This window comes from Morus notabilis, unplaced genomic scaffold (genome assembly GCF_000414095.1).
Source record: "Morus notabilis unplaced genomic scaffold, ASM41409v2 Scaffold1007, whole genome shotgun sequence".
Taxonomy (NCBI): domain Eukaryota; kingdom Viridiplantae; phylum Streptophyta; class Magnoliopsida; order Rosales; family Moraceae; genus Morus; species Morus notabilis.
In genome coordinates, this window is record NW_010365758.1 from 178,430 (window position 1) to 191,575 (window position 13,146).

Consider the following 13,146-nt stretch of genomic DNA (forward strand, 5'->3'; position numbering starts at 1 on the left):
AAATAACCCCTAAAGTCCTTTGAATAGCCTCCAAGTCGTGCACGATTCATTCGGCAAGTTTCCTGAACCGAAAACTGCAATTTCGGCTCCAAAAGGTAGTTTCCCGTTTTGCTGAAAAACGCCCTGGCGCCGCGGCGCTGATCCCAGTAATTACCAGCGCCAAAATACTGTGCTCCCTGGTTCGTCCAGGGAGTGTTGATTCTGCTGGGCGCTGCAGCGCTAGTCTTGCTGTCCACCAAGCAAAGAGGACCCTTTTCTCCCTCCCATTGCACCGTTTTTGCCACGATAAACTTAAAGACACTCCTCACAAATAATATTTGGCAGCTTTATTGTCGTTTCAACTTTTATTGTAAACATTTGTGTGTGTGTGTGTGTGTGTATATTTATGGTCTTTACATTCTGTCTCATATATTATCCCTCTTGGTATCTTGGCTTTGGACTTGCGTTAATTACAGAATATGGCTTCATTTAACTAATAAAAGCTCATTGAAAGCAAACCAATATTACGTATCTCTCCTGGAGATTAAATTGCCCAAATCTGAAATCATATTGTTGTTTGGTAGAAAAGTAAAAAAAAAATAAAAAATAAATGCAGAATATAATCCAAATTGTGATACATGTAGTTTAAGGGCCAAAGCTCATAGGTTAGAACAAAAATTCAAATTTTTACAAGAGAAAACACTATAGAAAGAAGATTTGAGTTGTAACTGAACTTATGAAACAAACAGAATCTAAGTAGCTACTAGTGAGCACACATTACCATGCAAAAGAAATGAAAAAAAAAAAAGAAAAACAAAATAAAACAGATAAAGATAAGCAGCTACATTCTTAAAGCAGTCTTATGCTTTCCTTATTAATAAGCATATGCACTTCTGGATTTTATTTTAATCAATTGAAAATTCCTTATGCAAATTTTCTCTTCATGGAGTCCTATTTTATTCAACCAAGTTTCTTGCAACAGAAGTCTTAAGTACATTCTCGCTCTTTCTCTTTTTTCCCCTCATATCAAAATCAATCTTTTTTTTTTAATTATTTTCATTCAATATTTCAAAAGAACTTAAACCATATGCTGTAAGCAGAAAACATTTTGGGTGTATTCATTTGCAAAACTCAAGTCATATTGCTACAGTATTTTTTCTTACATAAATTCAAATTTAACTTTTTTGCTACAATATTTTTCTCTTACATGCACAGCCCAAGTCATGACTTGAGTTATGCAAATTAACACACCCTTCATAAATGAAACAAGTGTAAGCATATGCCAAGCCAAGGCACCAACTATCAAGTAAGCATTAATGCTCAAATTCGGCACGAAAAAAAAAATAATAATGATCTCAAAGGTGTCAACATATTCCAAGACAATGTCCTTTGTGTCTGTACTAATCTAATGTTCATAGCAATATCAAAGAATGCTGCAACGGCAGCGACCGTCTTTGTTATCCGAACGATTACTGTGGGATTCGACGAGATCAGAATCTGTCTCGGTGTCTCTCTCGGACTCTGCCTCTGCCTCTGCCTTTGTTTTTGCCTCTGCCTCTTGCTTAGCCTCTACCTCAGCAAGGAACTCATGCATTGCACTCAAATCGGTATCCTTAACTCTCCACCTGAGTCGAAAACTAAACTGCATTTCTTCGCTATCTTCTGCCATCCTCGGTATCTTGGTCATATGATACTTCTCCACATCAACATCTTCGCTTTCCAGTATCTCCCAGATTTTTTCTTTCCCTTTGGCAGGCCGTGATATGGGTAATGTTCTATAACGAAATGCTGGTGCTGATATTGATGTTTCTCCTCTATGACTGCTTCTTTTGTAGTTCCGCCCCGCCTGTACCCTATACGTCACAGTAGGCCTATTCTCTGGCCTAGCACTTTCAACCATAAGGTTCAAGTCATGGCACAAACGAATCATATGCTCCGTGCAGGCGTCTATATCCCTTTGAACCTAAAATTGTAGAACAAAAGAAGTAGAAAATCCAGTAAGAAGCAATAAACTTCCGATTAATGATATTAAGACTTGTTTGTCTTAGGCTTTTACCTCTAGGAAGTTTCTTTCAAAAAGTATTTGAGTATAAAATTTAAAGATTTCCCCAGGATAAAGGTAGTCGGAAGCTGCAAGAAAAGCCGATAGTGCAATAACCGACGGCCTTAATTCTGTGATCCATATGCCTGCATTGAAAAATTAAGATACTAACTATTAAATTCGAATCTTTGCAAGTTTTTTGTCATAATTTCCTTTTTTTTTTTTTTTTTTTTCAGAGCAGCAAATATAGAACATAGAAAACTTTTACAAGGCAAACAAAGTTTTCAATGTTGTAAGTATATTTTACCATCTTGTGCATGTACAATGATCTCGCAAATAGTTCGAGGCCTAAAGCCATATTTGGATTCAAGCTTCTGACAAAAGTACGGCACGAAACAGAAGGCTGTAATTGGACGCATATACCAATCAAGTTCTTTGACAATTCTTATCTCCATGGTCACCAGCTGCTCGGCGGTAATTTCAGTGAGGTCTGGTCGCTCCACCTGTTTAAACAAGGAATCAAATCAAATTCCTTTCAAAGAATGAGCAAGAAAACATGATATCCTAAGAAATAAAAGTTACCAAAAATTTGGTTGTAGTGAAGTTTAAGTTCTGCATCTTCCAAGCCAGTATAAGGCAAGTGATAGCGATGACATCTATTTCATGTTGCTTATATCTCGGATAATCCTGTTTAAAACAATATTGATCAGAAATAACATTAACCCAGTTTACAAACATTGCATAGAAAGATTCCAAGATTGTAAAACAATCAATTTTCAAAAATGATGTTCAATAAATTATACCAGTACAGGATTTTTCTTTGACATGTAACGATCGAAATAATATGTAGCAAGATATGGTATGAGTGGGAAGTTATCACATTGTGCATACTGAAAAGAACAAGAAAAAATTTGGTCAAGAAAAAACCAAAAATTCTAGTGAGGTTTTATAAAAAGAACTATATCAAGAAACGAACTTACTTTGGAGATTATAAGCACAGCCCTTTCACGAAATAACATGGCATCTCTGTTTCTGGAGTAGCCGCTTGCAGCCAAATACGAAGATTCCATGTCGAACAACCTCTCGTAGTTACTTTCGATTTCGTTTGCGTTTTCCTCGGTAGGAATTGGATTGAAAGGATTGTAATTCAGTTCTTGATGCATTTTTTTCTTGTTGTAGGTGACAGAACTAGAAGAGTGTGTATCGTTTGTTTGCAAGGAAAGTGAAAGAAAATGGTTGAGAAGAGAAAGAAAATGTATAAGAATCTGCTCTGGGGGTCTTCTCTGGGAATTTATGTTGTTCTTTAAGGGTCTTTCTCTATTGGCGGTTTTCTTCTTTGCTTTGAATTCTCTTGGTAGTTGTTCGTTAATTTGTTATTCTTAAGCCAATTTAAGCACAAGTTTTGGGCCCAATTTCAATAGGCCCAATATGCAAATGCTACATAATAAAACCAGTGAAGAGCGCTGACGTATAATTATACCCTTTTTTTTTTGGCCTGGTTGTAAACTCTTCATTTTGGGTTTTTTGATATTCATGTAAATAGGTCCTTGCTTTCAGACTGTTCTTGTTGCTTAAAGTATACGGCATCATGAATTATTTATTTTGTCTACTAACCGTTTTGGTATATTGAATTATGATGTTTTCAGATGTTACAAGACACAAACTTTGAAAATGGCAGTTGTAAGTGGCTAGCACAAATTAAAAACCAATAATAGTAGTAGAAAAAAAGGTTAGCTTGCAACGAAACTCTACTATCGATAAACCAGGAACTTTGTGAAGTAAACCATGACAAAGCTAAGCCTCAATATCAGATCAAAAACAAATCTCTATTGAAATTAAACCAAGATTTATAGTCACTAATGAAACGAAACTCTACTATCGATAAACCTGGAATATACTTTCTATCTTCAAACAAATTGTGTTACTATTCGATTTTGAAATGTATTTTCTATGAGAAAAATTGTAGCTCTTGCAATGACATCAGAGGAGGCTGCAACATTCTTTGCTGTGGGGAGTCCTATTATTGGGTCCCACTTCAACTTGAGGAGCAACTTGAGATGGCTCTGGCTGTGGCTTTGGCTCTTCCTCTGCTTTTTTTTCTGCCACAGGTCTGTCTTTAGGTAGAGGTCTAAAAATGACAAAATCCTCTGCATTGACGTTGCTATTCTCGATACTCCATCTGAGCCGAAAGTCAAACTGCAGTCTTTCATTGCGCTCCTCCGTACTCAATAGCCTTGTCATACTTGTTGAGTGTGTACTCGGTCCTTCCTGTTTCCACCCAGCTTGTACTTGTCTTATCCGTGAGGTTTCTTCCTCTGGCACCTTACTTTCGATGATAAGTTGCAAATTGTTGCACACGCTTATCATACCTTCCACACAGAGCTCAATGTGATTACGATACTGCAAAACATTCAAAAAAAAAAAAAAAGAAAAAAACTCAGATAAGGCTCTCATTAAAAGAAACAAAATGAATCACTTGACTTTTTATGAATGTTTTGATTAGATTTACCTGTTGGAAGATATCATCCAAAGTTATGCGATGAAAAAAGCTCTGATATCGCTCGGGATAAAGATAGTAGCAAGCTGAAAGAAGAGCTGATGCTGCAATTACTGAAGGCTTATAATGCACCATCCCAATGACTGTCGAAATACGAACACGGGTCAAAAAACGGAGATAAGGTACTACATTTCAGGATAGTTTGATTAAGCAAATGCTATAAAGCGTTTGAATCTTTTCTTTAATAAAAAAGTCATGTCCTCTTTAGTCGATAGTGATGCTGATAAAGATATTTTTAATGAGGAACTAATGAAGAATTACAAAAACCATACAAGGAAAAAAAATAAAAAACAAAAAAGTAAATTCTGCAATCTTTTTGGGAGATTTTTACCATCTTGTATTTGTATAATGATCTCGTTGAGAGTTCTTCGGCTGAAGCCATACGTCGAGTGGAACTTAGGCTCAAAGTATGGCAAATAACAGAAGGCTGTCACTGAGCGCATACGCCAATCGAGTGAGTGCATTATTCGAATCTCCATATTGACCAATTCCAACGTCGAAACCCCAGCAAGATCTTGCCGTTCTGCCTGTTTTAAAAAAAAAGCCAGATTAAAGAACAAAGACTTGATTTAATTTCTTTGAACCACATTATAAATTGCGAACTTACCAGAAATTTAGGGGTCTTGAAATTCAAGTCCCTCATCTTCCAAGCAAGTACAAGGCAAGCTAGGGCGGTGAGATCTACATTATGTATTCCATTTCTTGATAATCCCTGAAGAAAAACAGAATCAATCTCCCGTATTAGTATTAAAAAGATAAAGATGCCAAGAATGTGGTAGAACTAATTCTGTTTCAAGGATGTTAATTATTAATTACCAGTATAGGCGTCTTCGAAATGTACCGATCGAAATAATTCATGGCAAGATAGGGTATCACAGGATCAAAGTCTTCGTAATTTGAGTACTGCAAAGAATCAAGGAAAAAAAAAAAAAAAAAAAAAAAAAAAAACTGGTGAAATTTAACAAAACAAGGATCAACATTCTCCAGTTTCTTGATAAGCGAGAAAACGAACTTACTTTGGAGATTAGAAGCACCGCCCTTTCTCGATATTTCTTGGCGTGCTTGTTTCTTGCGTAGCCCTTCGCCGCCATGTACGAGTCTTCGACCTTGAAGTACTTCCCCACGTCTTCGCTGTCCAGCATTGGAAGTGGCTCGTATGGATCATAATCCTGTTTCAGCGTCATTTTTTTCCCTTCAGTGTTTGGCTGATGAGAAAACGAAGGACAATGGCGGGAAATGTAGGAAGAGCTCTCAGGGTTCATCTTTCTCTCTAAGCCCTAGGCGGTTCTGTTTGCTTCAACTCTATACTTGGCGGTTGCTCGTTAAGTTAGTTATAGTCATCGTTGTTCGTTAAGTTAGTTATAGTCATCGCTCGTGTTTACTTTGTACGTTGTTGGATCTTAATCTAACGTGGGCCTCAAGTTGTGAGCCCATCTAAAATAGGCCCAACATCCAAGTTCTCTGGAAGATTCGAACGTTATACCGACCCAGGAAATAACATTTGAAACTTTTGAAGCAAATAAGGCATTTACTATTAAGTTCTGATTGCTCTTCTTGTTTAGAACAAATGGCTCATCAATGAGCTAATTAACTTTTTATCCAATAGCCTCATTTACATTTACATTTCCGGTTCGAATGCAGGAATTCAAGATGTTTGTTTGAAATCTCTAGATGTTTGCGAACCTAGAATTAGGACTAAGAGGAAACAACTAGTCCTACTTGATTGATACATAAGGAAAAGAAAAAAAAAAAAAAGGGTTTATTGAAAAGAAATTAAGAGTATCTACAAGTGGATTCATTCCAACAATTTGTGAAAATCCTACATTTCTCTATAAAAAAAAAAAAGAAAAGAAACCAATAAGCAAAAAAAATTTATATACTGTAGTGTTTTAACCAAATTGTGACCACTTTTACTGTCCTACTTCGTTTGTTACTAGTCTACTTTACATGTACTTTCTCTGATCTCTATGTGAAAATTGTGGTTGTCTTGACATCACAGGAGGCTGCAGCAGTTGAAGCAGCAGTCGCAGTTGCAGCAGCAGCAGAAGTTGCAGAATTCATTGAGATCACTCCGACGAGCTTGATTCACTCTTGCAAGCTCACCTGGCAGTTGCAGAGGACCATCCAAGTCCTCCATAGCCATAAAGATAACAAAATCTTCCGCGTTCGTCTCTCCAAGTGTCCACCTAAGTACAAAGTCGAACTCCATATCTTCGCTATCCTCTGCCTTCTTTGGTATCTCCGTTATCTCCACCACTTTCTCATTCCCTTTACTTGGTCTCTGTGAGCTTGTGCTGGCACTTGACTGTGCCAATTCAGTAGTGGATCGCTCTGATGACTCAGTAGCTACTTGTTTTGATTTCTCTCTTGTCGCTTGAGTAGATTCTTGAACTGTGGATTCTTCAGATTTTGTGGCTGCCACTTGTTTAGATTCTTCAGCAGTCGGCTGTTCAAGTGATTCAACAGCAGCATGTATTGAGCCATCAGTGGATTTTTTAGATTTTTGGGCAGCAAGCTGTTCAGTTGATACATACTTCAGTTCTTGAGATGATTCAGTAGCTGCTTGTTTAGACTCTTCGGGGGACACTTCAAATTTTACTGATTTTTTAGTGGGCGCTTCAGATTTTTTGGCAGCCACTTGTTCAGTCAATACAGCTTTCTGCTGTTCAGCTAATTCAGTAGCCTCTTCTTCCAAGCTTTCTGTTTCCGTTTGTTTAGGCTCTCTCATGGATTCTTCAGATTTTTTTGCAGCCACTTGTTCAGTTGGTATAACAGTCGGTTGTCCGATTAATTCTGTAGCCTTTTCTTCCAATCTTTCAGAAGCTACTTGCTTAGGCTCTTGAATGGATTCTTCCTTTTTTTGTGCAGCCAATTGTTCGGTTGGTACAACGCTTGGTTGTTCAGTAGCTCCTTCTTTAGCCCCTTTGGTGGATTCTTCAGCTTTTTGAGCAACCACTTGTTCAGTTGGTACACTAGTCGATTGTTCAGATGATTCAGTAGCCACTTCTTCTGATCTTTCAGTAGCTACTTGTTTAGGCTCTTCAGTGGATTCGGAAGATTTTTTAGCACCAACTTGTTCAGTCGATGCAACACTCGGTCCTTCAGATGACTCAGCAGTCTCTTCTTTTGATTTACACGCTGCAGTGGATTGTTCCGGGTTTTCAGCCGCCTCTTGTTTCGATTTTTGATCAGCATCTCGTTCAGATGATGCAGCAAATACTTGCCAAGACATTATAGCAGATTTCCATTTCGAGTTTTTAGATGTGGCTCGATCAGGTGTTCCGGCAGCGGCACTCTTAGATGTTTCAGCGACTTGTTCAGATGTATCTCCTGCTCGTACCTTCCTTTTCGGCAGGTACTCATTCTTTGGTACAGCACTTTCAATCTGAATTCTCAAATCCTTGCACATATCAATCAATCTCTCCATGCATATCAACACCTCCAACTGAGAACCGCAGAAATGAATAAAAAAGTTCTCGTAAAAAAAAAAAAAAAAAGAACAATAGTGAATAAAAGAAGACTCGTTTTGTTAGGTTTACCTCCTTGAAGATTATTTGAGAAGCTATTTTCTCTACGAAGCTCACAAACTGCTCAGGATATAGAAATGAGGAAGCTGCGAGAAGAGCTGATGCTGCGATAACTGAAGGCCTGAATCTCGACATCTTAAAGTCTGCATTAAAACGTGAAAAAATAAGTCATATTGACCCTGCAGATATTAGGACCCGGAAGGTGCTAATTTCTATTATTTTGATGAACATGACAATGAAACTAAAAGGCCTTCATTTATTTGCTTTTACAAAAGCTACAAAAAGTGTTTGGACTGGTCCTTTTTCTCAGGAGCTAAAAAGAATCTATAAAGAGTATAGAAAAACCACATTAGAAAACAAAAGCTTCAATCTTGTTGGAAGATTTTACCATTCTGAGATTGTATAATGATCTCGTTGATTGTTCTATGCCTGAAGCCATAGGTCGAATCAAAGACGGGTGTGAAGAATCGCACGAAGGATAAGGCTGTCACAGAACGCAAATGCCAATCAAGTCCTTTGACAATAGAAAGCTCCATGGTCAGGAATTCCCATGGCATAACAGCTCTAAGCTCCCGATTTCGTGCCTGTTTAAACAAATTAATCACTGAACATGATTAGAAGATAACGTGTGAAGATAAATTCTTTTAAGCAAATATGGAAACATAAATATGAATATATACCAGAAATCTGGGAGTTGAGAAATTTTTATTCCTCATCTTACAAGCAAGTGTAAGGCAACAGATAGAGAGAAGTTCCAGGTCATGTTGTACATATTTCAGCACTCGCTGAAAAGACAAATATCATCGATATTAGGTAATGAATTAAAGATGGTATTAACTTCAAGAAAGAAGAAGCTTCAAAGACGATGTTTAGGACCGGTATGTTCTGTTCCCGTGAAATGAAGCGATCGAAGTAATTCATGGCGAGATAGGGTATGAAAGGATCAAAGTGTTCTCGTCTTGAGACCTGCAAGAGATTATGAAATTTGTCAAAGATGCGGTAATCAACTAGATTACCTTAATTTCTGTGACTGTCGTTAGGAGAATATTGTAATTATGATCAGACCTTTACAGCTAGAAAGTTACATAATGTTAAATATATATATATATATATAGGAAAGGAAAGTTCAAAAGCAAACAGAATTCTCATTTCCAGTACAACAAATTTGCCCAGCAATATCACATCCCATGAAAATAAAGAAAACGGCGAAAAGGGAATTTAGAAAAAAAAAAAAAAATCTGAGGAAACAGGATTAGCAACAAAAACAGTTCCATTTTCAATCTTTCTACACAAAATTAACGAACAGAGCAAATGGAAAATCACGAATTCTATAGATTTCTTACAAGAAAAACTAGCAAAAGAAACGAAACTGAGAGATAAAAGAAGAATACAATTTGAAGAATCAAAACAGAATATCAAATCAAGAATGCGCTTGAATAGGTGATTCTTGGACTTACATTGAAGATGACAATCACGGCCCTTTCTCGCCATACCCCGAATACGCTCCCGCAATAAACCGGAGTGGCCGTATACGTGGCTTCCACATTCAAGTACCTCTCTAAGCCTTGTTTTCCGAACTCGGGAACTGGACTGATATCAGGAAGTGGATTATATGGATCGTAATCCAGATCCGGATTCATTTTCCCTCAATGTGCTTGAAAGAGTTTATGACAATACAAGTGTTTGATTGCAGAGAAAATGAAAGAAAATTATTTCTCTCTCTATCTCTTGGAGATTCTCACTCCAGGCGATTTTTCTTTTTGCTTCAAGAAGCTGTTCGTTAGCAACTGGACAGTCAAGGTTTTGCTAGCAAGGCGGGAAAAATAACTACCACTTTTGGGTCCGGTTATTTCTCTACGGTAATGTCACGTGGCGAATAACATTTTTGCTAGTTTTTATTTTTTATTTTTTTGGCTAGTTGGTTAATGGTGATTGGTGATTAGAGATTTTGCGCTCTCGTTTAGCTTGTTGGCCCGTTTAATATAGACCCATAATGATGATTGTGTCCCTATCTCTCTTTCTTCTTCTTCTTTTTTTTTTTTTTTTTTTTTTTAAATTATTACACCACATGAAAAGATTTCATAACTTAAGAGTTGAAATTTAATAAATTTTTTAAAAATATTATAAAGATAACAAAAATAAAACGTTGATATATTTCAACTTTACTACTTAAATTTTTCTATATGTTTAAAGAACCTTTTTTTTGTCCGCGCCCGCGAGGGATTCTTAAATGTTAAAGTTGAAATATAACAAAAATGTTTACAATATTACAGAAATAGTAAATTTTGATATGATTAAAATAATGGCTATATCGTCATCAATTATCATTATGATAATTACTATGTTATTTTTGTTGTGTTTTCGTAATATTTTGAAAATATTATTAAATTTCAATTCAAGGTTTCCATTTAGTGTTTATTTTATTTTATTTTATTTTATTTTTTTGGAAAGAAGCAAACATTAGGGACCCGTTTGGTTGACGCGTGATTCTGATTTATTGACAGGAGCTTTTTGAGAGAACCACCGGTAGAAAATTTTTTAATTTAATGTATTTGTGAGAGAAAAAACACTGCAGCAGAATCAGAATCACGGTTTTAAATACATTTGCTAAACTAGTATCCTTTAACTCGTGTCTATTTAGTCTCTTTTCTTCCTCTTACCATCTTGCAGACTCAGTTTTCCTTCATGCATTTCAAAATTCAGTTACCTAAATGTCTCCATTTGCTATCTTTTATCACTCAACAGTTGCTCCTATATACCGTGTAAAACAGAAACACAACAACATTTTCAGCCTAGGGTCATATCAATATCTTTAGTAATTATTCCATTATTTTCATATAAATCAACCAAAAAATTTGAAGCCCCGAAATAATGGTCTCCAACCCGAATCGGCCGGATGTTGATTATCATTTCTCATCTCAACAAAATGATTTCTTTGTCAAAAGAGTACGTAATCGAAAGTAAATTCAGTCGACATTAAAGTCGCCAAATCCAAATTCATTTCCTTAATTAAAAAAAAAAGGATAAATTTAAATTTATGTACATATGATCAAATTTGTCTGCAATCATGAATCATGCCTTGCCAGGCCACCTTATAAAATAAACTAGAAGCTAATTAGGCAATCTTTTTGGCTCAGCGAGTTCAGAAAAGGGCCAAAAGACGATATACTTTCTCTCTTCGGCCTCTCCAATTCCCCACTGAAGTGCAAAGTCAAATAGCTTGTATTCAATCCCTTCCGTGCCCAAAATCTTCTTTGGCATCTCAGTCATCTCTATCTCTGTCACTACCTTCTTCCTTTTAGGCGGGCGCGTTACTTGTTTATCGCCACTAGTACCGGATTGTTGTCGTTTCGGGTTTTCATGAAAGTCCAGGATTTTTAGTTTCTTGCAAACACTAGTCATAGTGTTGAAGCAGGCCATTAGATCCGACTGAAAGTTTACCACAGAATATTCACAATCAAAAGAGTTGTAAAATCAATAATTTTTTCGATATGGAATCATGGTTTACCTGATAATTTTTGTTAACGCTCGAGAACGAATGCACAAAGCTCGGAAATGGCGTGATGCTGGGATCAAAAGAGGAAGCTAAGAGAAAGGCCGCCCCTGCAATAACTGAAGGCCTGAACTGCGTGATGGACATTTCTGCGTCCAAAGTTCGAAAACATTAAGGAATAAATAAATTAATAGCTATAGGCATCTCAATTCTTATAGTAACTTGTTAATATCGACTTGTCACACAACATACAAAATTCATTGAATTTTCTATCATTTGGACAATTGCTAATTGAAGGATGACAATTTTTTTTATTTATTTTTTAACTGCAACCATTATTTCTAACATAAAAACATCATGTTAGAAAGAAACAAAATGATTGCAAAATTTTCAACCTTGCAGGCAGGGAATATTGTAATTTACCGCTTTGAGATTGTATAATTGTCTCGTTGATAGTTCTGTGAAAGCCATGAGACGAGTACCCGAACATGGGATTACCAAAGTACTGCAGGAAGCTGAAGGGTGTTACAGTGCACAACTTCCAATCTAGTCCTTGGAGGATGCAGAGCTCCATGGTCCAGAATTTCTGCGGCGCAATGTACGGAAGACTTCGTTGTATTGCCTGCTAATTAACATATTACCAATCGTCTTTAAAAGAGAACAAATTAAGAATGAACAAAGGCCTAATCAACTACATTTTCAAGCATATGGTTTACATAATATATTATGAGTTTACCTTAAAATGCCTGACCTTGAAATATCTGTACCTTATCTTCCAAGCAAGCGTAAGGCAACATATAGCTAGGAGTTCCAAATCATGTAGTCTACATCTCATTAGAGCCTGAGAAAACAGGTTGAATTGGCCCATAAAAACTAGATAACTCTAAAATTCATGATCAAAAATTTTAGTTCGAATAGGATGGTGATCGCTCAATACCGGCACAGGATTTCGCCGTGACATGTAGCGGTCAAAGTAACTCATAGCAAGATAGGGCACGACAGGGTCGAAGTTATTTTTACACTTGGAGTACTGCGAGAAAATCAATATATTAATTGTCAAGTAAAAAAAGCACAAGATTGTCCCAAGTTATATATGGAGCTATACTGACCAAAAATACAGGCAAGAATAAATCTCATTATTGCCTAAAGTAATTTGAAGGAAAGAAATGGAAATTCAGAAGCACTGAGTTGTTTTTTCTTGAATGCGTGGAAATCTGAGAATCTTCTATCTTTGAATCCAAATTAAATAAAGCAATATATGATCAATCCCACTTAAATACAGAAAAAACAGAAAAAAAAAAAAAAAAAAAGAAAAAAATAATCTTTTTAGCAAGCACACTTAAAGATTTTAAAGCGAGAAAAACTATGGGACCATGAAACGAACAACATAAGCATTATATGCATTTCGTTTTATTTTCATAAGTTTCTGAACAACCAAACATAGAAAGATTCAAAATAAAGAAGCAAGAAATAAAAAAAGAGTACATATCAAGAAGTAGAGAAATCTTGAATTGGTGTTTCATGAAGTACTTACTGTAAAAATTACAAT

General features: G+C 36.3%; 2 protein-coding genes across 2 annotated transcripts; both read right to left on the bottom strand.

Moving 5' to 3' along the window:
• Positions 1-1,402: 1,402 nt before the first annotated feature.
• On the bottom strand, positions 1,403-3,183 carry LOC21390043. Its single transcript, XM_010108543.1, has 6 exons — positions 3,001-3,183; positions 2,824-2,910; positions 2,603-2,707; positions 2,328-2,523; positions 2,036-2,166; positions 1,403-1,942 (listed from the first exon to the last, which is right to left on the bottom strand). The coding sequence occupies exons 1-6, from the start codon at positions 3,181-3,183 to the stop codon at positions 1,403-1,405; spliced, it is 1,242 nt and encodes a 413-aa protein (XP_010106845.1).
• Positions 3,184-4,000: 817 nt separating this feature from the next.
• LOC21390044 (putative cyclin-D6-1) lies at positions 4,001-5,761 on the bottom strand. Its single transcript, XM_010108544.2, has 6 exons — positions 5,594-5,761; positions 5,394-5,480; positions 5,185-5,289; positions 4,909-5,104; positions 4,530-4,660; positions 4,001-4,420 (listed from the first exon to the last, which is right to left on the bottom strand). Exons 1-6 carry the CDS (start codon positions 5,759-5,761, stop codon positions 4,001-4,003), a joined length of 1,107 nt encoding a protein of 368 aa, XP_010106846.2.
• Between the last annotated feature and the right edge of the window lie 7,385 nt (positions 5,762-13,146).